The following is a 26294-nucleotide window of genomic DNA, read 5'->3' as shown; positions in this document are numbered from 1 at the left end:
TTGATAGAATGTCCCTAAACAATCCAGGAGGGAATGCATCTTAGGTTCATACTACTTTATCCTGTCAGCTTGGCACAGACCGCTACCAAACGTAGGATTCCTTTTGTCAGTTCCTGGGTTTTTGACACTTAACTTCTCATGTGGGTGCGAGTCCCAGACTCATAATACTTTACAGGGCTTGGTTCACTCTCCTGCCAAGTAAGTGTTCTCTCCTCTGCTGTCTCGTTTCCTGTCAAAGGGTCCCATACCCTCTTTGCGTTAAACTTTGGTTCCTCACATAGGTGCGGGTAACAGACGCGCACTGTTGTGTTGTATCCGCTTGGTTCACTCTCCTGCCACGTATACAACTGTCCCTCATTTGCATCAGGGTCCCAGACCCTCTTCACAGTTACTGAGCTCACCCCATTGCTCCCATGGACCTCTAACCGCTCTCGTCCAACCCGTGTACCGGTTTGCTTCCTTCTCTGAGGTAACAGAGGCTCCTTGGCAGCTGTGACCCTTCTGGAGACTCCGGTAGTGTTCGAGCGTCTGGCGGGGTCTGCAGTGGCTCTGCAGTCTGATACCTTTCCCCTGCTGCACGTTCTCTCTTCCACGCTACGCCACCCCCTGGGAAGCAGAGAGGATTGACTTGGTAGCAACCCGAGTAGTCCTCTCATAATGGACCACGCTCAGGTTCTCTCTTTCCTCCGGTTCGGGCTTTCCTTGTGGCTTGCGTCAGCTGTTCCTGTGCACTCTCCTGCTGTTCCTCTTCGGAGGACCTCTCTCTGTCTCTCTGTCTCTCTCTCTCTCGTCCCATCTGCGCCTGAGCGTGAGTTTGAACTGCATTCAAACTCCTGCATGGGATTCATCTACTAATTTGGGCCAATCACTGTCATTGGGAAACTAGACCACTGGCTCTGCTTCTCGTGACTGATCCTTGAACTCCCGGACATCATCTTCGTCACAGTGCCAGCCTTAAAGCTATATGCATGATACTTGGTACTTTCTGGGTTTTTGGTGTTATTGTGTAGGTTAGGTCGACTGACTTGACAACAAAACTAAATTGATTCTATCCAGGATAAGGAGGATTTTGGATTTGGAGAAGGGGTTGAATATATTACAGCTGGGTGATACCGTTTTCTCTGATGATGGTTGTCCCCAATCCCTTAGGGGGATTCCATTCCCCTGTGATTCTCCCTTGGTGTACCATCCCCAGGGAAACTGTTGTACTGTGGACGCACTGCCCTCTCCCCATGTGAAATGTCTCCATTTGGTGGAGAAGAGACAAAATCCTCATATTCGGCAAATAGCGGAAACAAATATGGTAGATTGCAACTTCAGCAACCCTTTTAGCTGGGCATGCTGTGGAGCTGGAAAAAAGAATGTTTATTAAGGACTGGAGCAAAACAAGAGACTGTGTCATGACTTATTGATTATATGGGCACTTATAATTGGATCTAAGTAATCATGGCACTATCACAAATACTTTCTCAATACCTGACAGGAATAGGCACATGCAGTTGTTGAAATTCATGTTAAAGTTACTCCTGATGGCAGAAATTAAACCGATCAGAAGTGGGGACGATGCCCTTTAGTCCAGCTGTGGACATTGTAAAGTGTTGTGGAAAGCGTAAGGCACATTGTTAGTGAATGTCCGGTTTGCTGTGATTAAGAAGGGAACATTTTAACAAATGTGTCTTGATGTTGGTTGGCTCCACATAGAAGCATCCTTGCAGTGAACTGTTTCGTGTTATGAACTGAGATTGCCGTTAGCCTTACTTAGGTTTTTGATTGATCTTAATCTAGTGGCTTAAAAGAAATTAAGTAAAATGGCAATTTGTAGCATGAATGAGACTTTTGTATAGTGGCATTAGCATGTATCCCGGGTTCCCTGCATCAATTGGGTGATTTTAATATTGATATAACCGTTTTAAATTGTTCACCTGAGGATGGGGTTTTTAACAGTCTTTGTTTCAATAATGTACATTGAATGTGTTTTATTATGGATGATTTTCTTTTTGTGCTAAAAGTTTCTTTTGTAAACTAATGTGTATGTTAATAAATAAATGTAACAAAAGACTTTGTCAAAGAGCCAGACAGTGCTTATTATTCATGGCCTCTTCCCACCCTCCACAACAGAGATGTCTAGGTCAAGTGAAATGTGAGCATAATCCAAAACAAATTGCCTGCACCTGTCTCCAAAACCATGTACGGGATTGTGCAAAATATAAAAAAGTTATAGAAAATCTAATATAAAAAGTCATGTAGGTTGAAGAAGAAAGTACAGTCTTTGGTTAACAAGTTGTGGGCACACCATAAATTGTGCAAATAAAAAGGACACCTATACAGTACCATCTGCTCCTACAACACCTAAGACTGACTGTCCCCTTTTGGATGCAGTGCATGAGCAAGGCACCCAAGGAACCCCTTCATCTTTACTGTGCCTCCCGATGGATGCCGGTGCACCTCCAACAAGATCAGCTACATATGAGGTAAGCCGCTTGGCTGTATACATGCCTCGGAGCACCAGCTCCGCTTAAACATGACTGCTGCAACCTCCCCTGACCCTCATACCTACACCCAGTCCTTGCAAGCTTCGGATTGGCCGCAGCAAACTAATATTTATCCAACCCTGGCGCGCCGGCCCCCTCCAAAGACCCCATCACAAGGCCTATGATCCCTGTTCTGGCCCCTTCCAGCAATAGCCAGCTTGCCAGTTAGCCATCCTGACCTCAGCTACATATCACATTCATTATCCAATATACATCCAGAAACCTGCCTGCAAGCTCCAATCTGAGCTTGTGCAGCAACAAAAGCATCCCAGACACCTTACAAGGAAAGGCGCCCCTTGCGACTATTGTGTCACAGAACTACCCTACATGCAGCAGTTATAGTGCCCATTGTCTCAGTTTCCTAAACTCACCTACTCACCCTGTCCCTTACTGGCTTTATCATCGCCCGCAACACCCCGCCTTGAATGTATCCATTAATGCTGATGCATCCACCGCTTCTGAAGCCCAGACTCTTCCCACTACTTCTGCTCCCTGGCTGCCAGCAGTAACCCCATGACCGACCAGGAAACACTCTAAGGGAATATGTCCCTCACACTTCTACACATAACTAACAAATAAGCACATGCATGGCAGTTCAAAATAATAATGAATGTAACGACAGTCTCTTGGAATCTGGGGAAATTCCCCATCTCCGCTTTCGGCTTCACAGTTCAAGAAAAGAAAATCAGGAAATAAGTGTCTGCAACAAATTTCAAGCACAGTTCTTCTCAAGTTCAATTGCAACAAAAACGTTTCAGTTCTTCGATGTTTCAACAAAGTAAAAAAGGCTAGTCTTCTGCCTTGTATAATATAGCTTCTTCAGATAAAGAACAACTTTGCAGTTCATCAATAGCAACAATAATTGTCTTGATCAGGATGATTTGCCACAGCTGTTCATTTTAAAGAGACACACTTCTTAGCAGCTTTACACAGCTCCTTTCCTCAGTAGCACAAGCACATAAAATGTCTGTTAAGACCATTTTGTAGCACTTTTTCAACTGCCACCTTTGTTTACTCCCATGCCAGTCCTTCTGCCTCAAAGTGAGAGGTCTTCAGCCCTCCCTAGCCAGGGGCTGGCTCCGCCCATGCAGCCAGGTCAAGTCACCAAAATACATTTTGGGAGGGGGCTATAGCCAGATCGACTCAATGGTGTTGCACCCTATGTGTCTTTCACTGAAGTCCTGTTAAACATTGGCAAAGCCAACCGTTTTGGCGTTTGCATAAGTATTAGGCATTTTCCAGGAACTGCTGTTAGATGTTCAGGTACTCAAGCCAGTTTGCACCTGCTACCATCAATGGCCAGTTAATACCAATACAGCAGTGCCTTTACCATGCCTACATGAAATCCCAGACGGTTAGCATTTCCAATGCTTGTTTAGCTTTACCTATGTTGCACAGGACCATGCATCAAGGTTAAAGCAAACCATACTACTTGGCTAAATTGACCCACAGAATTTAGGCTAATCGAGCCAGTAATAACACGTATGGTGCACAGTCAGCCCGGACATACTTTCTGTGGCATGGCATGTTTACTGGCTGGGTGTGCGTACATTGTAATAATGGCATATGTTGGTGCAGCCTGTATGGACCACATGTGAACAACTGGCATGAATATATCTTTATACTAGCATATGTTATGTGCAACAGCGGCATGAAATGTATTGGAAAATGTTCCTGTGCACGGTTGGCGACTTACAACTATTGGGTTTTTCCATGTGCTTCCATACAAAACTAATTGCGAACGATGGATTTCTACCCAATTTTACAAAGCAAGAGCTGTAAAATGCATAATTGTAACCCAGTGTTTCAAACATTTTCTTTGGAGTGATAAACCCCATTAAATAACCCTAGTTTGGTTTGGGCACCCTCACTGTGGTCTGTCGATCCTGCATAATTGACACAAACATTTATGCTTCTTCAGTTCAGAAATTCACCAGCCTCTGCTGTACGTTATCTATCTATCACTGTGTACGATGTGTGTTTTAATGCGCACACAGGGGAAGGGTGCTCCTTAATGCTGGCATCATGCACCACATGGTGTCATGCCATCCTAAATATGTTTATGCCTATGATACAAAAGTTAGTCTGGCATAAACCTTTCTTCAGTACAGAACTCTAACTTTGTTGTAGTTGATTTGCAGTTGTAGTAATAAACCATATTTTGGTTCCTCCACACAAACTCAAGGGGAGATTTCTCGAGTCCTCTGTTTGGAAAGGTGCCGCCACTCGCCCAGTGCGCAATATCAAAAGGGGGCCTCGCCAAATGTTTTGCCCCGGGCCTCCCCACATCTTGCGACAGCCCTGGCCAGTCCTACTTCCAAATGTTTGCCATCCGGGTACAGTTCCCTGCCCGAACAGCGTTTCACAACAAGTCATTTGGTGATTAATGTCAACTGACAAGAGGTTCACAACAGCTTTGCAGTATTCCATAAATTGCAGCTTCAAAATTCATATCTCTAGAGAAAGCAAGGTACACATTTGTGCTCTTTAATACTCTTGTAGAAGTAATGCTCGTTTCCTTCTGAATATCTTTCCCAGAAGCGCAGCCTCTTTTTGTCACTATTGTTTCCCTACTACCATGGCAACCAAACATTGACATCATTGGGTCTTTCTCTGCTTCTCTCTTGACTTTGGCAGTGCAAGTCTGCACCAACATTTACCCAATGATGTATAAAATATGGGCAACTGTTTTCACCACTTGGAGATCTTTCATTTGCCTCTGTCTTTGTTGGGAATATTGGTTAATTAGGATCTGCCTTGACTAGAGTAGCTTTTGGCTTGAGCAATACTTGCAGGTGTTACAGTTCAACAGTGTTGCCCCATCGGGTGGTTGGGTTTTCCATACACTTGCATGTCTAAAGTTATTGTCAATTGACTTTATTTTACAGGACTTTCGCTGTTGCTCAATGGTTCGGTATTCAAAATTGCTCTGGTGACCACTTTCACTCACTCGTGAGTGTTGCACTTGCTGATTTCCAATTGTTTGGGAGTCAAAATTAACTTCAGGATTACTTTCACCCATATGTGAGTGCTACTCTTCAACTGAATGCCTGTTTGGGATACGTAAATGGGTAAGGAGTGCTCAGGGGTCACTACGAGCCTATGGATTCACCGTGTAAGCCTTGCATCTCCTATTCCTTCGCCGCTCACAAGACCTCCTCTGTGGCTCCTCGCAACCCGGCAAACTGCTTCTCCGAGTCCACCTTCATCCACGCCACCAGCAATGGGAGCACCTGTCGCTCCGGAGACCCTCTGGTGCTCACCAGCCACCAGAGACTGGGACTGTCTCTCTGTTGCTTCTGAGGCCCTCTCTTGCACGCCAGCCACCTGGGGATGAAAGCTTCCCTTGCCTTTGCTTCCCGCTGCGCAGCCTCTGCACTTCAAGATTCGAGAGTCCCAGACCCTCTCTGGACCAGCAGCCGCTTTCTGCCTCACAGTGGTCCCAGCGTCCTCTCTCCGTCCCAGCTTCTGTTTGAGCTTCAAGCAAGTACCACACTGCTTCTGCTGTTGGCACTCTGCTTCCCTGCTTTTCTGCTTCCTGCTTCTGCTTTTTCTGCGGCCTTCACCTGAGGGGGCTTTTTAAGCCTCTGTCTTTCTGAGGTGTGAGTCATTTAAATGAATAATCCCATCACTCCTGCAACATTGTACCTTTTTAGCCCTCTTCCTTGTCCCAGTACTTGGGGAGTTATTGGACTTGAAGTCCCTAATGTTAGTCCGTTTTGCGAGTTAGGTTTTTACCTTCAAACCCTGTTAATTACAACATTATTAAAAGGAATATCACAAGGATTAGTTATCAAGCCTGATTGAAAAGAGGAAGACAGTTCTTTTTTGCTGTTGTTCACAGATTTCTTTTCACTATACCTTTGATTGTTATAGAGGTTATTAACTTTAAGTGTCTAGGATTTTGGATGATTGTTTATTTCTCTCAAGGCCTAGGAGTTAATTGAATTGGTTCCATGTAATAATGTTGCCACAAAAATCTCGCCATGCAAAAATCTCGCCGAAAAATGGCCGTTTTTTGTGGCGACATTATTGCATGGAACATGCAGGGGACACCCCTGCAACCCCCAAACTTTTTTTGAATTTATTTAAAAAAAAAAATGTTTTGCCCCTGTCCCCATATATATGGTCACCCAAATAATATCACCACGACATTTTCCCGGCGATATTATTTACGGCGACCATATACATGGGGATATTATTACCTGATACCATTGAATTCACCCCTATTTATATGTGTATCTTGTGGAACAAAAGGGTGATTATTACAACAAGCCATTATGTGCATTGGCACCAAGCAGACATCCTCCCTAGAGGAAGACAAATAATGTCTCATCCTCACACTCCCATGGGCGTTTTATCCTCCCAGATCATCCTACCACATACCACTACCCCCAAGGTGAGGACCAGGAATTGTCTGCCTTTCCCTGGCCACCTGGGTGGAGATTTTAGGCAGGGGTCTAGTGAGGGATCTGGAGGATTCGTCACACAAGCCTTCGCTGGGATAGTACTGAAAATCACATGCTTCCCCTGATCAATGAGATTGGAACCACAGGTTCATGCCAGTTTCCCGGTTTGCGCTCCTCCCACCCCGACCAAGCCCTCTGAATCACTACACTACCTGCTTCCCAATTTGAGCTACCACCACAGGACACGTGTTGACCTTGCCTGATGACTCATGAGCTAGCCAGCAGCCCTACCTGACACCAACCCCATTCGTGTGCGTTTACCCCCACTCACAACAGTTCAACTCAAAGATCCAACTTCTTTTACACCAGGTCCATGCTTTCGGCTCCATTTGTCTCACCTGCACTTTGCAGTGCAAACCCTCTTGCAACACTCGTCACCTCCCTTGCTACTCAAGGCAAGAATGTCTTTGGGAAATATTGCAACAACTTATTACAAGCTGCCGGCTCCTTCAGGCCTTGCTCTGAGCACTCCTTTCAACCAACTCTATTTCTCCCACCCGTCTTGCTCACTGCAACACGTTAAACTTTTGTACAGCTCCACTCCACATGTATGTAGGCAACCCCCCCTTACCACACAGCAGACCACAAGTCGTCATCAATACTGACACACAGACTGCTCTCCATCTATCAGCTACCACCAAAGCCTCCCTCCCATGCACAGGTACTGATAGAACTCCAGCACCTCAGTACCTCCCATGCTTTGCACACTCCCACCCCTGCAAACTATCGCCTTGTATACCTCTGTACATGTACCACTGCTACTCCTTTAGCTGCCCCTTCAAGTTCCATGCTTGCAGCTGGCCTGTCCACTCCCGCCCCCACAAGACACTCTTTTTCACTCGTCAATGCATGATCAATCATTGCTCATAACTCAGATGTGAGGGACCTCATTGATGTCGTGTCCGGGAAGGACACAATTAATGCAGCGTGACGAGGAGCCTCTTCGCACTGAACTGGGAAGAATGAGAATGCGTGAAGTTGTGCATGCAAATTAGGGGTTTTGCCACGTATGCTGGCAGTGAGAAAAGGAAAGTGAATAAAGGCAGACTATTCTCGCTTGTCTCAGTGCCCCTCATTTTGGCACAAAGCTGCGCAGTGACAGCTTGAGAGTGCACAGGCCCCATTAAAGGTGGGACACAAAATCTGGCGATGAAGGTGGCATATTTGCACCTATTCACATGAAAAATAACACAATATTAATATATAAAGTTGGTGAGCACCACACCTTCCTGGAGAGCAAGGTCTACAGCCAACATGTCCGGGAGTGAAGAGAGAGAAGGTCACAGGCCAGCAAGTGAAACGTCTGAGGATGAGGGGCCCAGCGCAGCTCCGTTTCGCTGGCCAGGCCCTTTTGACAGGGGTGAACAGCAAGCCCTGGAACAGCGATGGGAAAGATGGTTGCGAAGGTTCGAGAAATACATGGCCGCATACGAGAAGGCACCAGATAAGTTTGCCATGAGATTACTCATCAACTTAGTTGGAGATGAAGTTGAAGACATCATCCCTACATTCCCACCTGAAGAAGTAAAAACCTATGAGGGACTCAAGGAGGCACTGTTACATATTTTGACCCTCAGAGCAAGGTAGACCATGAGAGGCATACTTTCACCACATGTCAAATGACTGGTGAGTACATGGATGCGTTGCAGCTTGACTGCGCAAACTGGTGACTCACTGTGATTTTCACACATATTCAAATGAAGAAGTCATTAGACTGAGAATCATTGGAGGGTGCTGTGAGAAACCAGAGGGTGTCTCACCCGCTAGTGCCCGGGGATCTCTCTCTCAGGTGACCAGGGCATGGCCATCACCTTTGGATGCAGACCCTGGAGGTAGAACAGTGCGGGAGGATCACCTGGGTGAGGGGTTTTCGGGGAGTGGGATTGGGGCAGCCGATGATGGGACACAGTAGTCCCCCGATTTTGTTTATCTAACTCATGCTATTTCTTAGGATTTCTGAGGTCCTAACCCGCTCCCCCCCCCCTTTTTACACAAACACTGGGCCGAGGAAGAGGATGACTGAATGTAACAACATTAACTTTCACGCATCGTACTGCACATGTCCCGCTAATTGGGTCAGGCAAACTCAGGCCCTTGATTCTAAGTGCATACACCTGATACAAATGAGCTCTCCTGACACCAATAAAAGGCAGAATCTAGAGACACACTTTGAGCAAGGCGGAACACTAGTACAAGCAAAACTTCCGAGGCAAGGGCAAACCTACTGGAGCCGAAGGACGGACCAAGGGACAAGAGCAACAGTTCAAAATCCCCATCTTTGAAATCCGAAAGTGGGCCGGGCCCAACAGAGGGAGACCCGAAGTGTAATAAGCTTGGGGAAGGGAGCCTCTTTGCAAGTTTTGTTGAACTTTGTTCTGCCTACAGGGTCAGCCTTACTCTCTGAGGTTTAACGTGGGGAGGAGAGCTGGTTCAACCACATTTATTCTTTTGAACACTGATTTTTCCTTTGCATACATTTCTCCTTTATACACTTTTTGTACCAGAGATGGGGCAGGCATTAGGCTTTGTCAGCATAGGCCATTTTGATTTGATGGACTCCGCTAGGACTGTTTTGTTTATCGTTTGATGGTTGAGATTACTCCCATCTTAGTTATAGGTCAAAGTAGGAGTTTTTCCAGCCCAAACAACTTCAATAAAGGTTTTACACATTGTACTCATTGTGTCAGTGTCAAACTTGTGATTCCATGCTTTCTCCAGCATGGGGTCTGGCATGGATTCACATGCTCATGAATATTCCCCATCGTCAGGCCGGGAATCCTCGGTAAAGAAAAAATCAGTATCAGTTTTGTTTCTGATCTGTCTTTCTTAGTAGTAACCAATCACTGGTCTCTGGGTCATACTGCCCCCAGCCATTGACTGCCCTCTCCCTAAGCCCCGCCTCTGGCAGCCATCCTCAGATTTTTATCGCACGCTCACGTGTTGGGTAGTCCTCGTGTTTAGCTCTCGAGCTTTTTGCTGCGTTTTCGCGCTTTTTCAAAGAGATGTTCGCATTTTTCGGTCAAATAGAGCCTCAAACTCCACCATGTCTACATCTGATCAACGGGGACCCGTTTTGGATTTTCTACGCCCCTCAAGGGTGAAGTTTTTGTCGAGTTACGCTTCTTGGAGAAGTCCAGAAGTTTCTGCGGCCTACCCGGACATGGCCCAGGAGAAAGGAAGCTCGACGCCCGGAAAGCTGTTCAGGGTTTGCCCTGGATGCTAGCTGCAGAATGTGTTCAAGGAGGACGAGCACTCAAAATGTCTCTACTGCCTTCATGAGGACAAAACGCACGTGGAGAAGGACTGTGCGTTTTGCGGGAGCATGTCGGAACGGACCATCAGGGACCGACACCTTCGTCTCTCCAACTGGCTAGAAGGAAAGAGCCCGTCAGGTGAGAAGAAGTCCGAGCGGTCTTCTAAGTCCTGTGAGGGCGCCCCGGCGATGGGGGCCGAACAGAAGGCAAAGCACAGTGAGTCTGCGGGCACTGGGAGTGCCTAATGGTCGGGCTCCTCGGCTGCCAGGCAGGGAGCATCCTCTCCAGCGCCATCAACCACGAGCCAACGCTCTGGCTCAGGGAAGAGGAAGACCGAGAACCCGGCGAAGCTTCTGGAGAGGCCCCGGTCTATCTCTAAGGATCCAGTCGAGGGAGACCGAGGCAGTGACCCTCCCCCCAAGGTGAAGGCCACAGGCCCGCAGAAGGTGGTGAAGGCCTTGATTCATCCGGCCAAGGCCTCTATCGAGGAAGTCGCGGCAGCCCTGGCGCAGCCTGAGGAGGCTACACCAGTGGAGGCGACCTTGGGGCCCAGAGTTTCCCTGCCACCGCGGAGGGAAGCCTCTTTCAGGCCCATCGAGAAGACCCCCGTGAAGACCCGGCGGAAAAAGAGGGGGGGAGCCGGTGGCCATTGTGGACACGGACACAGCCTCCGAGGAGGAACTGGTTGAAGTCTTGGAGCGCCTCGACGAGGGTGTCGAAGAGGCCCGGTCTCACGGGAGGGATCCTGACGAAGGGGACAACGAGAGCGACGGCGGTGCTGGCAAGGTTCCTAGTCAACCGTCGCGCCCATCGCTTCTGGAGCCGCAGGACGACTCGGCGGCCATTTTGTTGGCAATACAATGCTTATGTTCGGAGTTAAGGATGAGATTGCCCGTACCACCGACGGAGGAGCCGGAACCAGGCCCGACGGAGGAGCCAGAGCCAGGCCCATCGGGAAGTCCCCCAAACAAGAGAAGACGGCCCTATCCTGCCCTGCCTTTTCAGCCCTCCCGGCCTGCTCAGCCTTTGCCCACGTCCCCCGTACCTGGGGATGACACGGGAATGGACACGGCCACGACGGGTACGGATGCCGGCGGTGACGACGGGACGGAGCTCCCATCGCCTCCAGCCCGGGCCTCCCCGTCTGACGAGATTGGGTCTTTCCACGCTATGATTGCCAGGGCATCTGAGCTTTTTCAGCTCTGCCCCGAAGAGAAGAAGGAAGGTTCCCTTTACCAACGGCGCGAGGCCAAGAGGAAGACAGTCCTCGCCGTGCCTCTGCTGGATGACATCTGGGTCGAGGGTCTCACCCTTCTCAAGAACCCGCCTATGACGCCGGCCAAGAGGGATCGGTACGAGAAGTAGTACCGGGTCCCCGATGCGGCCCCTTTGTGCCTTAGGGCGCAACCGACCCCTGACTCGGTCGTCCCAGCGGCGGCCAAGAAAAAAGGGGGGGGGGACGGCGAATGAAAGAAGCTGGATGCAATGGGACTACGAGTTATCTCGTCGGCGGCAACAACGATTAAGGCGGCCAACGCCCTCGCGATCGTGGCCCGCTACGACAGGAAGTTATGGTACAAGATCGCCCCCCCTGTTGGACTTCCTACCGGACGACAAGAGGGCTGAGGCCCTGGAGATCTTGCAGAAAGGTGAGGTGGCGTCGGACCACGCCATAACGGTGGCAACGGACATTGCCAACACCGGTTTCTGCCAGCTAGGCAACAGCGTTTGCCTCAGACGACGAGGGTGGCTCAAGGCGATGGATTTCCGCCAGGACGTACAAGCCAAGGTTTTGGACATGCAGTTCGACGGGAACAACCTGTTTGGGAAAACAGTGGATGAGTCCTTCCAAGCCATCAAGGCGGAGACGGCTAAGGCCCTAGGAGTTCTCCAGCAACGAAGGCCGTCCTTTTGGAGCCCCGGAGGCAAGCAGGGTGCCTCCAAAGGATTCGGCGGTGGCTCCTCTACGTACCGCCAAGCGGCCCGCTCCTCGTCACAGGAAGCCTATAGAGGATGAAGCAAGTCAGGTGGATCCCGCTGTCGTTGCCAGGGAGGCCAAGGCGGCAAGGTGTTCTCCAAGCAAGATTGAACTGACTGTGGCGTCGGGCCCCCACCGAAGCACCCCGGTGGGAGGCCGTCTGGCGAAGTTCATCAGCGCGTGGGAGTCCATCTCCACCGACTGTTGGGTGATGGACACCCTGGCCCAGGGGCACGCCCTTGAATTTCTAAAAAAGTGCTGCATTCCTCCCGTGGCCAGGAATGAAAACCACGTCCCTCAACTGCTGTTGGAGGTAAGGGCGATGCTCAAGAAAGGTGCCATCAAGCTCGTCCCAAAGAGGCTGCGGGGCTCCGGAGTATACTCAAGGTACTTCCTCGTGAAAAAGAAGACAGAAGGTGCAGCGTCTGCTGGCCACGGACGTGGCCAGAGTGAGGTCCATCAAGTCCCTCCTCGGGATGATGTCCTCTTGCATTTATCTTGTGCGCCTGTGCAGGCTTCGGATGCGCCCTCTACAGGAGTTTCTCAACGCCCGCTGGATTCAAGCTGCGGGCAGCTTCGAGGACAGGATCCCTCTCAACGAGACCTTCCGACGAGCGATCCGGTGGTGGGGCACCCGCGCTCATCTAGCGGCGGGGACAGACTTTCAGACCCCGGCCCACCAGGTGACGGTGACGACGGATGCCTCCCTGGAGGGGTGGTGAGCTCACACCAGAGATCTTCATGCGAGAGGCCTTTGGCTCCCGGAGGAGAAGCCTCTCTACATCAACATCCTGGAGCTCCGGGCAGTGTTCTGGACCCTCAGGTCCTTTCTCCCGTCCCTCAAGGGCAAGGTGGTGAGGATGTTCACCGACAACACCACCATGATGTTCTACATCCGGAAGCAGGGCGGAACCACATTCCCGGCCCTATCCAAGGAAGCCCAGGACCTGTGGCATTGGGCCGTTGCTCAAGGGATGTTTCTGGTGCCGTTTCATCTGGCAGGGATAAAAAAAAACACCATCGCCGACTCACTCAGCAGAGAGCTGCGCTCGTGCCACGAGTGGGAACTACGCCACAATCAAGTGGACCGACTCTTTCAGCGATGGGGTAAACCCCAGATCGACCTATTCGCGACGGTGACGAACTCCAAGTGCCAGAGGTTCGCCAGCAGGTTTCCCCAACCGAGGAGCATGGGCGATGCTTTCTCGTTCCCCTGGGACGGCCTGTTCCTATATGCGTTTCCTCCGTTGCTGTTGCTGCTCCGACTCATCAACCAGCTCAAGAGGTCCCGGTGCAGAATGATCCTCGTCGCACCAGCGTGGCCGAGACAGATCTGGTTCCCGGACCTTCTGGACTTGTCAGTGTCCCCACCAGTCAAGCTGTCGACGGACGCAGATCTACTCTCCAGAGAAGGAGGTGCAATTTTTCATCACGACCCGGAGTCGCTGAACTTGCAGGCCTGGCTCCTGCAGCACTAGAGTTTGGAGGATACGATATCCCGGCCGACTGCAGAGAGGTTCTTGCGAAGGCCAGGGCGTCCTCAACTCTCAAGTGCCATGGACATAAGTGGAAGAGTTTCTCTATCTGGTGCCGTGCACAGAAGATTAACCCTCTGCGGATTATGGCCCCTCAAGTACTGCCGTAGCTTCTGTCGCTAGCCAAAACTGGACTATCTCATGCTTCAATCAAGATACACCTGGCAACGATTTCCCGATACACCAGGACTACAGGGCGGTCATCCCTGTGGTCTCGTCGCCTGGTTAAGGAATTTATGAAGGGACTGTTTCGATCATTCCCGCCGGTGAAGGCGCCAACCCCGGCGTGTGAACTCAACGTGGTGCTGACCAGGCTCATGGGTCCGCCATTTGAGCCATTGCATTTGGCCCTGTTGAAGTTTCTGTTGTGGAAAACAGCGTTCCTGGTGGCCATCACCTCCGCACGACGAGTGGGAGAGATCCAGGCACTATCCTGCAAGCCTCCATACCTGACCTTTCACGATACAAGGGTAGTGCTGAGGACGCACCCCTCCTTCTTGCCCAAGGTGCCATCTGACTTCCATCTCAACAGCCCTTGGTGTTACCAGTCTTTTTCCTGTCGCCTTCGTCGCTGGCCGAGAGGACTTTGCACTCGCTGGATGTAGCTAGAGCGCTGAAGTTCTACGTGGACCGAACAAAGAGTTTTCGGAGGACATCACAGCTGTTTATGAACTTTGGACCTGTGAACCAAGAGAAGGCTCTCTCGAAGGCTTCCATTTCCAGATGGCTCGCCAGCTGCATCATGCACTGTCATCGGTTGGCGAACCGACCGTTGCCCGGCCGTCCGAGAGCCCATTCGACCAGAGCGGTCGCTGCTACCACGGCGTTCTTGTCTGGTTTGCCCCTGCTGGACATCTGCAGGGCTGCTACGTGGAGGTCGACGCACACCTTCACGACATTCTACTGCATCGACCGGGATTCCAGGGAGGAGTCCAGGGTCGGCCAAGCAGTGCTGCGCAACCTGTTCGCTTAAGGTGAGCCTGGTGAGGAGGTAAGAAATGCTTAATGTTGAGTTTTGATGTAATGCTTAATATTGAGCCTTTGCCACCACCTGTGGTTGTGCATGTGTGTACTGCTGTGTATTCTTATATTCATGAGCATGTGAATCCATGCCAGACCCCATGCTCGAGAAGGAACAAGTTACTTACCTGTAACTGTTGTTCTCCAGCATGGGTCTGGCATGGATTCACATGCGAACCCTCCCTCCTACCCCTCTGCGGCTCTTCACGTGGTCACACTGCCACTTTACGTGCTACCAAATCCGAGGATGGCTGCCAGAGGCGGGTTTAGGGAGAGGGCAGTCATTGGCTGGGGGCAGTATGACCCAGAGACCAGCGATTGGTTACTACTAAGAAAGACAGATCAGAAACGAAACTGGTACTGATTTTTTTCTTTACCGAGGATTCCCGGCCTGACGACGGGGAATATTCATGAGCATGTGAATCCATGCCAGACCCATGCTGGAAAACAACAGTTACAGGCAAGTAACTTGTTCCTCGCCTACCGTGCCTATTGTCCACATTCAGGAAGTAGCTACTCTGCAAACCTCTTTGAGGGGATTGGGTCCGCCGAAGTATTCCATATCTGACAGTTAATGTCCACAGCTGTACTGCTTCGGAAAATTTTCGGCGTCTGCGTCGATGACGTCGATGCGCTGTCCCCGAGGACCTCCTCCGATGGCTGATGTCACCCGATGTGATAATTAGGATGCACGACGCCCGTAGCCTCAGTTCTGTTTTTTCCGCGAACGTGTTCACTTTGTGAATCTCAGTACGCCTCGACTCTTTGGAGTTTGTTGTATTCTTCTCGGTTCCTTTGAACCTGTTTGGTTTTTGTGAAAACCTGTTTGTGATACGATGTCTACCTCGTCTTCCACCCCGCGACCGGGCTTCAAGAAATGCGGGGACTGTGGGTCCAAGATGTCGGTCACGAACTCGCACGACGCCTGCCTCTGGTGCCTCAGGGAGGCCCACGATACGGACGAAAGTGTCGACTGCCAGTCGCTCACGGCCAAGGCCTTGCGGGAGCGCAAGAAGAAGTTGTCGGTAGGTCGGGTGTCTAAGCCCAGGAAGTCGAGGTCTACGGGGCTTTCGACAGATGACTCGAGAGGCGACTCTCTGCATCATCGTCGGAAGTCCAGTGGGTCTCCTTCCAGGAGTCGGTCTCGCCACTCCTCTGCCTCTTCGAGGCATTCCCGGAAACGCCGGCATCGGTCGCCTTCCCCGTCCTCTTCCGAGGACTCCGCCCGTCGGCGGGTCGCTTATCCCACCATGCAAGCGACACTGGAGGAATGGGCTTCCTTCGGGAAGAAAATGTTGGCGATTCTCAAATTGCAGGGCACCGGTTCGTCTCCGCCTCCGAGTGGGGTCGGTCGGCACTGATTGAGAGACACTACCCGTACGCCTTCGGGCTCGGGTGGTCGGCACGGCTCGCGGGAGAGGTCCCGCTCGGACAAGGGTAGCCGTTCTGACCATGCCCGTTCCAGGTCCCGGTCCTCGACACGCTCAAGACTGCGTGATCCTGTGCTGTCTTCGAGGAAGGCGTTGATGCCTGTGGTGCCGAGGTCGTCGACGATCTCTCTCGAGGCTCTGCCTCCGAGGGGGTCGTCGACACTGTTGGCGCCTAGGTCGTCGAGAGACACGCTTGGAGCTCCGGCTTCGAGGCCTGTGTTGACGCCATCGCTGCTGGCGGCGCTGCAGCTGACGTCGACGCCGATTCTCTCGGCACCGACTCGTCGGGCGCCCTCGACGCCTTTCGAGACGGTGGTGTCGGAGGGGCCCCGTGGTACGGGGTTAGCCCCTAGAAAGGCTCTGGCTAAGGTCAGGCATAGCTTTGGTCCCCAGGTGCCTAACTCTCACCGCCTGGAGTGCATTTCAGGGGGTGATGAAGGCTCTGATGAAGGCTTGGTTCCGGTTATGGTGCCAGATGAGCTTCTCTCGGTCCATCGTCAGTTTGATGACCTGAGGCAGTCACTGCATGATGCCAGTGGACTGGACACCTCTCCGGAGGTGGAGTTTTGTAGGCCGGAGCTTGGCACTCATGCCGATTCTTCGTACTGGTGCCTTATGTCTCGGGTCACAGAGTACTTGGGATGGTCGGCTCCCCCAGGGGAGATTGTTCAGGATGATCTAACAGACATCCTTGATCTTGGTCCCCCCACTGACCCGGCTCTGGAGAGAAGGGTGGCGGCGGCTCGGACTGCTCTGGAGAGAGTCCCGGCAGTGGGCAAGTCTTTGTCGCGAAAATACCGTCCAGCCAGTAGCGACCCCTGCTACTTGTCCAGGCACCCCACTCCGGAGAGTTTGGTGGTGCAGGCGGCTACGGCCCCAGCAAAGCATGCGTCGTATCCTACCATCCCTCCGGATAGGGACGACAAATGTTTTGACGGTTGGGCGAAGAAAGTGTTTTCTTCAGGGGGTATGGCGCTTCAGACGGCCAACTCCGTATGTGCCTTGTCTCGTTTCGCACACACTCTGTGGAACTGTGTTGCATTAGCGGCTGAACATATTCCCGAAGGGGAAGAACGGGATGGTTTCCTTGCTATGGTCCAGGATGGTAAGGATGCCATGTGTGAGTCCATTCAGTCGGGTTTGGACATGGCTGAATGTGTCAGCAGGTCCATGGCGGCGAGCACCTATAATACGCAGGTTTGCATGGTTGCGAAAGTCGGGGTTTGCTCCTGATGTGCAGTCCCGGCTCCTCAACATGCCCTTTGACGGTGAACACCTTTTTGGCAGCAAGGCTGACGAGAGCCTTGAGAGGTTGCAGACCTCCAAAGCTGCAGCGAAGTGGTTGGGCGCTGCAGTTCGCCAACCTCCGCCTTTTCGTCCTAGGGGACAGCAATGGAGGGGTGGTTCCTTTCGCTATTACTCGTCCTTCAGTAAAGCGAGAGGAGCTGGCAGTCAAAGAGGCCAACGCAGGGGTACCAGAGGTGGACGACAGGGTACCCGTGGTGCCAAGGCCGCTGGGGCAGTTGCCTCTTTGCCCTCAGGTAACGCCGCAGCCGCTCCCACTCAGTCATGAGGCCATGTCCCATGGTTCGCCGGTTGGGGGAAGGCTGGCGCAGCATCTTGTAGAGTGGCGTGCCATTACTTCAGATGTGTGGGTTCTGGAGATCATAACCCACGGCTACTGTCTTCCCTTTCGGCAGAGGCCTCACGACAATCCACCGGGGAACCTCTTTGCAGAGTCCGGATCCGCTCCTTGCGCAGGAAATTCAAGCCCTGCTGGAGAAAGGCGCCATAGAACTGGTGCCTGTAGCGGAGAGGAACAAGGGATGGTATTCCCCTTATTTTTTGATTTCAAAGAAAGACGGGAGATTGAGACCCATCATGGACTTGCGCGGTTTGAACAAACTCCTCAGGAAGGACAAGTTCAAGATGGTTACTCTCTCTCAAGTCCTCCAGGCCCTTCAGCTTCAGGACTGGTTGGTGTGTCTCGACCTCAAGGATGCTTACTTCCATGTGCCGATCCATCCCAAGCACAAGAAGTACCTGAGGTTCGCGGTTGGCGACTCGCACTTTCAGTTTCGAATCCTGCCATTCGGATTGACCTCCACCCCGAGGGTTTTCACCAAGCTCATGGTGGTGGTGGCAGCGCATCTCAGGCAAGGGGGGATTCACGTCTACCCCTACCTGGACGATTGGTTGATCAGGGGGAGCTCTCCCGAACAAGTCCTGGATCATCTGTCCGTCACCTGCCACTCCCTTCACAGGCTGGGCTTCTCCCTCAATTTAAAGAAGTCCCATTTGACGCCAACACAGCGGCTCCAGCACATCGGAGCAGTGCTCGACACTTCCCTGGGGCAGTGTTTTCCTCCCAGGGTGAGGGCTCTTCACATTCAGCAGATGGTGCACAAGTTTCAGCATGCCCAGACGCTCCCAGCGTTCGAGTTCTTGAGGTTGCTCGGCCTCATGGCATCCTGCATTCTTCTGGTGCCAGAGGCTCGCCTGCGGATGAGATCTTTGCAGTGGGCACTCAAGATGCAATGGTCACAGTCCTCCGGCAGGATGTCGGACCCGGTTCAGGTGATGCCCTCGGTCGCCCGGGACCTTCTGTGGTGGGCCGTCGAAGGCAACTTGATGAAGGGGGCTCCATTTTGGCTTCCCTGGCCGGAGGTGACGATCGTGATGGATGCATCCCTCACGGGATGGGGAGCTCATGCCAACGAGCTGACAGTCAGCGGTCGTTGGTCTCCGTCGGAGTCCAAACTCCATATCAATATGTTGGAGCTGAGGGCCGTCAGGCTAGCCCTGAAGGCTTTTCTGCCGACTGTGCGAGGAAAGAATGTCCTGATCCTGAGGGACAACACAGTGTCCCTCAGGATCAAGAAAAAGGGGGGGGCAGGGTCACTTCCTCTGTGCAGGGAGGCGATGCAGCTCGAGTTCTGGGCCATCCAGCAGGAAGTTTCGATCTCGGCAGTTCATCTGGCCGGAGACGGAAACGTGACGGCGGACGCTCTGAGCAGGCAGAGCACGATCTCTTACGAGTGGGAGTTGGCTCAGGAGATTCTCCTGGAGATCTTCGCCCTTTGGGGGACCCCTCAAGTGGATCTCTTCACCTCCAGTGTCAACCGGAAGTGCGAGCGGCTCTGCTCGTGGGAATTTCCTCCAAAAGGAGCCTTAGGAGACGCGTTTGTGGTGGAGTGGTCACTCCTGCTGCTGTACGCGTTTCCTCCAGTCCCCGTCATCCCGCAAGTGCTGCGGAGGTTACGGAAGTTTGGTTCCCGGATGATCCTCATTGCTCCGGCGTGGGCTCGGAGGACGTGGTATCCGGACCTTCTCGACTTGTCCATCTGCCCTCCACGTCGTCTTCCCTACCGAGACGATCTGCTCTCACGGGAGGGGGGGGTCAGGTTCTCCATCCAGAGGTCAGATCCCTCAACCTTCACGCTTGGCTTCTGAAAGGTTGAGGTATAAGGATTGGGACCTCCCTGAAGACGTGATGGAGGTGTTGCTCTCGGCCCGACGGCCAGCAACAAAGTCTCTGTACCGTTGGCGTAAGTTCTGCGACTGGTGCAGAGTTCAGAATGTGGATCCTTTTGCATGTGACATCCCCATGGTTCTGTCCTTTTTTACTTTCTTTGGCCCACAGGGGCAGTGGGTAACATTAAAGGTTACCTGGCGGCGCTGTCCATCTTTAAGCGCTTGTCTGAAGAGTGTTCCTACTTTAAAATCCCTTTAATTTCACAGTTTCTGAAAGGGCTCACTAATGTGTTCCCTCCGTCACCTTTCCTGGTACTCGGTTGGGATTTAAACCTTGTTCTTAAGTTTCTTATGGGTGCTCCGTTTGAGCCTTTACATTCTTTCCCTTTAAGGCTGTTAACTCTGAAAACTGTGTTTTTAGTTGCGGTTACTTCCGCTCGCAGAGTGAGTGAGTTACAGGCACTTTCAGTTCAGCCACCCTTTACTGTATTTCACAAGGACAGGGTTGTCCTTGGAGTTCGTCCTTCTTTTCTTCCGAAGGTGGTTTCGGAATTTCATTTGGCCCAGAAGGTTGTTCTTCTGGCATTCTATCCTTCTCCGCATCCTGGTAAGGAAGAGGAGAGGCTCCATAGACTTGATCCTAGGAGAGCTTTAAGCTTTTATGTTTCACGCATGTCCCGGGTCAGAGTGGGCGATCAACTCTTTATTGGTTACGCTGGAAAGCATTTGGGACAAGCTGTGACGAAACAGACTTTGTCTTGCTGGATTATTTTGGCCATCTCGGAGTGTTACCGCTTGGCGGGTAAGGACCCGCCGGCTGGCTTGCGGGCCCATTCTACCAGGGGTATGGCTGCATCTACTGCCCTGCAGAGGGGTGTTCCTATTTGCAACATCTGTGATGCAGCCACCTGGGCTTCAGTACATACATTTGTACGTCACTGTTCCCTCGATTCCATCTGAGGACAGGATCTGGCCTTTAGCAAGGCGATTCTTTGCTCTGCTATTTGATTGGCAATTCTAAATTTTAATTCTAAATTCTTTCCCTCCTCCTTTCTCTGGTATTGCTTTGGGAGTCTGTCATAGATATGGAATACGTCGGAGGACCCAATCCCCTCGAAGAACAAGTTACTTTCTTACCTGGTAACGTTCTTTCGATGGGATGGTCCGACGATATGTCTAAACTGCATTTTTGCAACAACCAGAAAATGGCTGCACCACCCTACCACACACATTTCAGGTGGGGTGGAACAGGGCACTCACTGCAGGATTGTGCCAGTGTGCTCTGCAACATTTAACATGGAGTAAAGTGAAAGAGGCAGGATTACTTTGCTGAAAACCCAAAATGCCTATTTAAAATGACACCTTTTTCAACCTTCAAAGTGCTGCCTGGTGCTAGATTCTTCAATTTCTCGTGAACCAGTGTGGTTAAAAAGGCCCTGCAATGCCCAGGATCATCCCTTGTGTCTCAGAGGAACCGGGCCTCATTTGAATGACAGCTCCTGTCAAAAGTATCTTTGAAGAATCAACCAGGGGCTTGGTTTTCATTTTACATGGGAAACACATCTATTTCTTTGCAAGAGTATCAAGAATCAGCTGTTTAGAGAAAGACTCTAAATAGATGCCTGTCAAATGTATCCATGCTGCAGAACAACTCCAGCACTCAAGAAAAGAACTATAGCTTCAGAAAGTGTGTATTTGCTGGAGATGAAAACCGAATTTAAAGAAATAGTAAAATGTGCTTTTTCTGACTGAAGAGAGAAAATCACCTATTTAAGAAATATATTGTGTAAAGGCCTGCTTATTTAGAAATATAAAAGGATTTGTTGCTGGTAAAAGAACATCTATAAACTGTTTTGATTCCACAGATTTAAGTCAAAATGTAAAATGTAAGTTGGCAAATGATATATAAAAAAGAACTTGCTCTGCCAGTTGCTAGCCCTGAGAAAGGGTGACACCTCATAAACATCTGGCACATGAAAGCGCTAATTGCTAGCTTGGAGGACTTTCAATGCACCAGGACAAAGGGACTTCCGCAGCTCATCAGACATTCATCTTTGCTCCAGGCTGGGACAATAGCAAGCTGAGACTCTCACCTGTCAAGTGTGAGGGGCAATAAAATCTATAATCAAGAGAGAGGCCCCTCATCCTGCTTCAAAGGAATTGACAGCTGCTTGCAGTTGGTGGGGGGGGAGTGATTAAGTAACATTTGGTTTTAAAAGGCAATTTTGTAACTGAACTCTAAAGACATTTAACTTTGTAGCAAGAACGAGGAAAATATGAAAAGTTCTAAATCTAATTTTATGTTCTTTCTTTGAAAACTTGGTAGAACTCATTACTGCATAAGGAACAAAAGTTATAAAAAATGATAGATTACGTGGAAAGTATTGATGTTGAGAAATAACATTTTTTTTGTACACATATTCCAGGAGTAAATGTGCATCTGTGTACAAAATTGGGGAATTTTAGGCCACATCTTTCATGGTTAAAATTGCCAAAATGTAGCAGAAAGGCAACACCAGGTCCCACAGATTTGGGGTTTGGATTGAAATATGACGCACAAAAGATGTAACCTGTGTATCTGATTTTCTCAGAGGTTATAACTGCATACATATGCATTTGTGGCAAAATTAGATTTTGGTTCCAATAGCTAGGGGCGGTTTCTAGACACAGTAAAAATCACCTCATAAACATGACGCCCTGTTTCTGTGATCCAATCAGCTGTGGGCAGAGCGGAAACTATGCTCTGTCCCAATCCTAGCATTATGGGTGTGGGTAGTAAGCCTGCCCCTGCCATATACTGTAGTGATGTCATTTGACATGATAAATAAGGGCCCCTGACAGCACACAGGGAGACACTGATTCCTGACTTTCTTCTTGAATTCCTGCATGGCGTCCTGTTCCTGTTCCTGATTTCTTCATCCTGCTTGATCCTGATTCCAGATTTTCATTGCAAAGCCAAGGCCTATGCATTGCTGAACCCCTTTTCAGCTAGGTCTCAAATCCCAAAAACCTAAGGGAAGCATCCTGATCAGCCTGGCTTGCTGCTACTAAATTTATGCCTGCTCCAGGCTCGCCATCCCACTGATACTGATACTGTTCCGCCAGATTTGTCCAGCTGTCTTTGGTTAGACCTGATTCGTGTGATGACCAGAACCCTTGACGGTCCAAAATCCTAAATTAAAGTGGACTGTAAGTATTAATAGGAATCATAGAAAACCATAGCTTGCCTTGTCCAATCCCAATCTCTAAACCATCCTATCCTTACCTTAATGACTTGTAACATTGTCAGAATCCTTATTGAAATCCTGTCTTTGATTATTAAGCGCCATTTCTTTAGTCATTTTTATCCTGTGTAAATCCTAAATTATCAATCCTATTTCGAGTGATCCGACTGGTTCCGCCAGGGTGGGCGCTGGGGATCTGGGGTTGAAGTCATGAATCAACTCCAGAGCTTACTGTGTCCCTCTTTGCTATTCTAGCCTGCATGCTCTAGTCTAGAGTAAAATTATAGTAAATATTATCTTGTTGAAACAGAGTTTCTTTTCTGTTTCACTACTCGATTTTTCTAAAAACGCCTCTCATTCAACATTGCATATCTCCCTCAGTTTAATAGCTAGAGACCTCATTTCAACTCTGGATTATACCTAATACATATAGCTACACCCCAACCCACTCTCAAAATAATCGTTTTTTATTAAAAACCCGTTTGGTTAATTTTAGGCGGGAATCAAAGTTTTTGCAAAGTTTTACACGTGTGATTTTTATTCTAAATTATTTTCAACCTTGCATTCAAATTGTTTACTTTTGCTCAAACTATTGCTTCTGATTGCTAGTATCTTTTCAATGTTGCTCCCATAGAAATGTGTACTGATTTAGGAATTTTTGCGCAATTTCAGTGTTTTAATCAGCCATTTCCGAAATGTCATTTTAAACAGTATGGTTTCAAATCCGTTTGCCTCTTGTTTGGGGAGGTAAGGTTGGATTCAAATTCTGTTTTCTATTGCTTATTCCTAACTACCTGCTGCTTCCTTATATCTATTTAGAATTACTTATTTGTGGGTTTGGGAATATTGCAGGGGGAAATCCTATCTTAAGTGCTATCTTTCCAAACAAGCCAAAATTGCTCTTTTCTCTGTGTTACTAAAGAGTGAATTTAAGTGCATTACATACCTTCTTATCTGTTATTGTCACCACATTGACGATTGCTGCCCCATATATTAAAAAGCATATGTTTGATTTGAATTTTAAATAAATATTACCTTTACCAACCAGCCTGATTCCTGGTCCTTCGTGACGCAGGGTATTTGAACCTATATATATATATATATATATATATATATATATAAACAAAATAAGCATTTTGGTAGAGCGCTGCATACTAGGCTAAGACCAGGGTGTATCGCCTGATTGAAATACTTAACAAAAATATGCCCTGATCCAATAGATTATGGACACTTGTTTGTTTGCCTGCAGATGAACTGCCTCTGCGTATCTGTTGTGGTGCTACCTAGTTCAGATTCTCAACTTGCTTAGCACCACAAAGTATTGCTGTTTCTCAGGAGCTATACTCTACATGTCAGTTATTATTGGGGCTAAGATCCTACTCAATGAGCCTGAGAATATCTGTTAATTTAGGAAACTTAAAAAACCCACCTCTCCTCAAACTCATCTATTTGCCTCTGAGATGTTAGAGGACTTAGGGCTGAGAGAGTATGTAGAGAGGAAGCCGGAAGATCAGAGTAAGGGGTGCAGGTCTGAGTGGGCATGGAGGGTGGAGAGAGAGGTGGGGGCGTGGGAACACTCTGAAATGCATGTGTATTAGCTTGATACAAATAAAATATCATATTCAGAGCATAAGATGCAACTCCAGATGCAGCGCAGAGAGAGGGGAGGAGGGCCGAGAGGAGGTAGAGAGGATGGGGGTTATGTATGGGAAGGGAGGGGATTTGGTGCCAAGAGGGGAGGATACAAAGCTGATAGAAGAGAGGGTGTGGGTGCACTTCATTTGAATGTTCCCACAATCTAAAATTGGGGGCTTGCTTTTCTGACACGTGTAATGACTTCACAACTACTCTCCCTATTACACGGACCAAAAGTTCTTCGACTCAGAAAGGCAATAATACACACTAGACCAACAATTAAAATATAATTGGCTCTTTACAGGCCCTTTATTCACACTTAATAAACATACAGATAACTATTGGAATAAATGCAATTGGTTATTCATGAACACACAAGTAAGGATGGTTATTAAAGGGTCTACATCATCGTTAGTGCAGTTGCAAGAGAAGATTTTATCTCGGCCACAACAACACTACTCAGTCTTGAGGCAGGTAGCTATAGAGATCACACGTTCTAACAGTGTCAGGAGTGGAGCGTCCTCCCTCTCAGCGAGACTTCATCACCCAGGGGTCCAATTCTCAGTCTACGATCAGGATACCTCTCCTCTTATGAGGAAAAAATCCCCGCCTCTCCTAGGTTGCCAACCATCCCCGGCCGAAGGACAGATAGGAAGTATGGGAGGCAGAGAGTGGGAAAATCCAGACAGAAGTGGAAAAACCCAGTTTGTCTCACGCGCGCTCATTCCCAGCAGCACCCCTTATCAATGCACCTGCACATCTCCGACTCCCTTCTCGGCTTATCCTTGAGCGAACAATACAACTATCCTTCATAATTAACTCCTCTGTTTCATAATATATTCTTGCAACTGTTGCAGAATTCATGTTGCCTTCTAACTGAGCTCACAGAAACGTAGACTTTCACTGCAGTTTTTGAAATGAATGTCCAAAATTTCTCTAAAATGAAAAGTATGAAAGTCAAAATATTATCTGTATGACGGAGATAATTAGGCAAAATAGAACATATGTAGATGTGAGGATGTTACTGTCAAGTAATTTTTGCAAGTTTGTAATAAATCAATGACATTCTAAGCTTGTATCCTCTGATTTGTACTTCTAAAAGGTATCCAGTACATCGGGAAATGATGCTGGCTATGCTGACGCATCCCACATCACAAGAAGTGTTTCATGCTGCTGCTAATGCCTTGGCAACTTTGTTAGACCAGAATGGTAAGACAACGTGATTTTACACATTTCCACAGTATTTTGACACTGCTACATTGATACTGTCATCATAGAAGTATTTACAGTAGGGCCTATTAGGCCCAAAACCAGGGCGATAGATTGCCAGAGGAGCAGCATTTAATTGCAGTTCATTTTCAATTTACTAGTCATTTTTTAATATAAAGCCAATTTTGTATCTCTAAGTCTGGCTGATCCACAACATAGCGAGTCATTTTTAGCTGTTAGCAGTCATTCCACTCTGACAGCCTAAGTCTGTGATGGCCAAACTTGAGTATATGTTTAATATTTGCAAAAGCATTATTGTAATGGTGATTTTTTGTTTAAAAAATAAAATAAAAAAGGAAACGCGTACCAAACCTAGCGTGCTTTAAGTATTTAGTGATTCAGTCCAACATCTCTCACAGACATATGTGACGGATATAAAGCTCTTTGGTCATTCTTGTCTTGCCAAAATGCTCTTTAGTATGCAAAATAGTCAAAACCTCATTGGTTTTATCGGTGCCACTTCACATTATCTTTG

At 49.1% G+C, this 26294-nt stretch overlaps 1 protein-coding gene across 1 annotated transcript in view; it reads left to right on the top strand.

The window, feature by feature from the left end:
* LRRK2 (leucine rich repeat kinase 2) overlaps positions 1–26294 on the top strand; it is a 2398611-nt gene that overhangs the window by 441513 nt on the left and 1930804 nt on the right. The window contains exon 11 of the mRNA XM_069629211.1: positions 25653–25759. Within this exon, the coding sequence (XP_069485312.1) occupies positions 25653–25759 (107 nt within the window). The remainder of the gene's footprint in view (positions 1–25652; positions 25760–26294) is intronic.

Source organism: Ambystoma mexicanum, chromosome 12 (genome assembly GCF_040938575.1).
Source record: "Ambystoma mexicanum isolate Mex_15411 chromosome 12, UKY_AmexF1_1, whole genome shotgun sequence".
Taxonomy (NCBI): domain Eukaryota; kingdom Metazoa; phylum Chordata; class Amphibia; order Caudata; family Ambystomatidae; genus Ambystoma; species Ambystoma mexicanum.
Note: the sequence above shows the minus strand (reverse complement) of the source record. Positions and strands in the feature narration are given on the sequence as shown.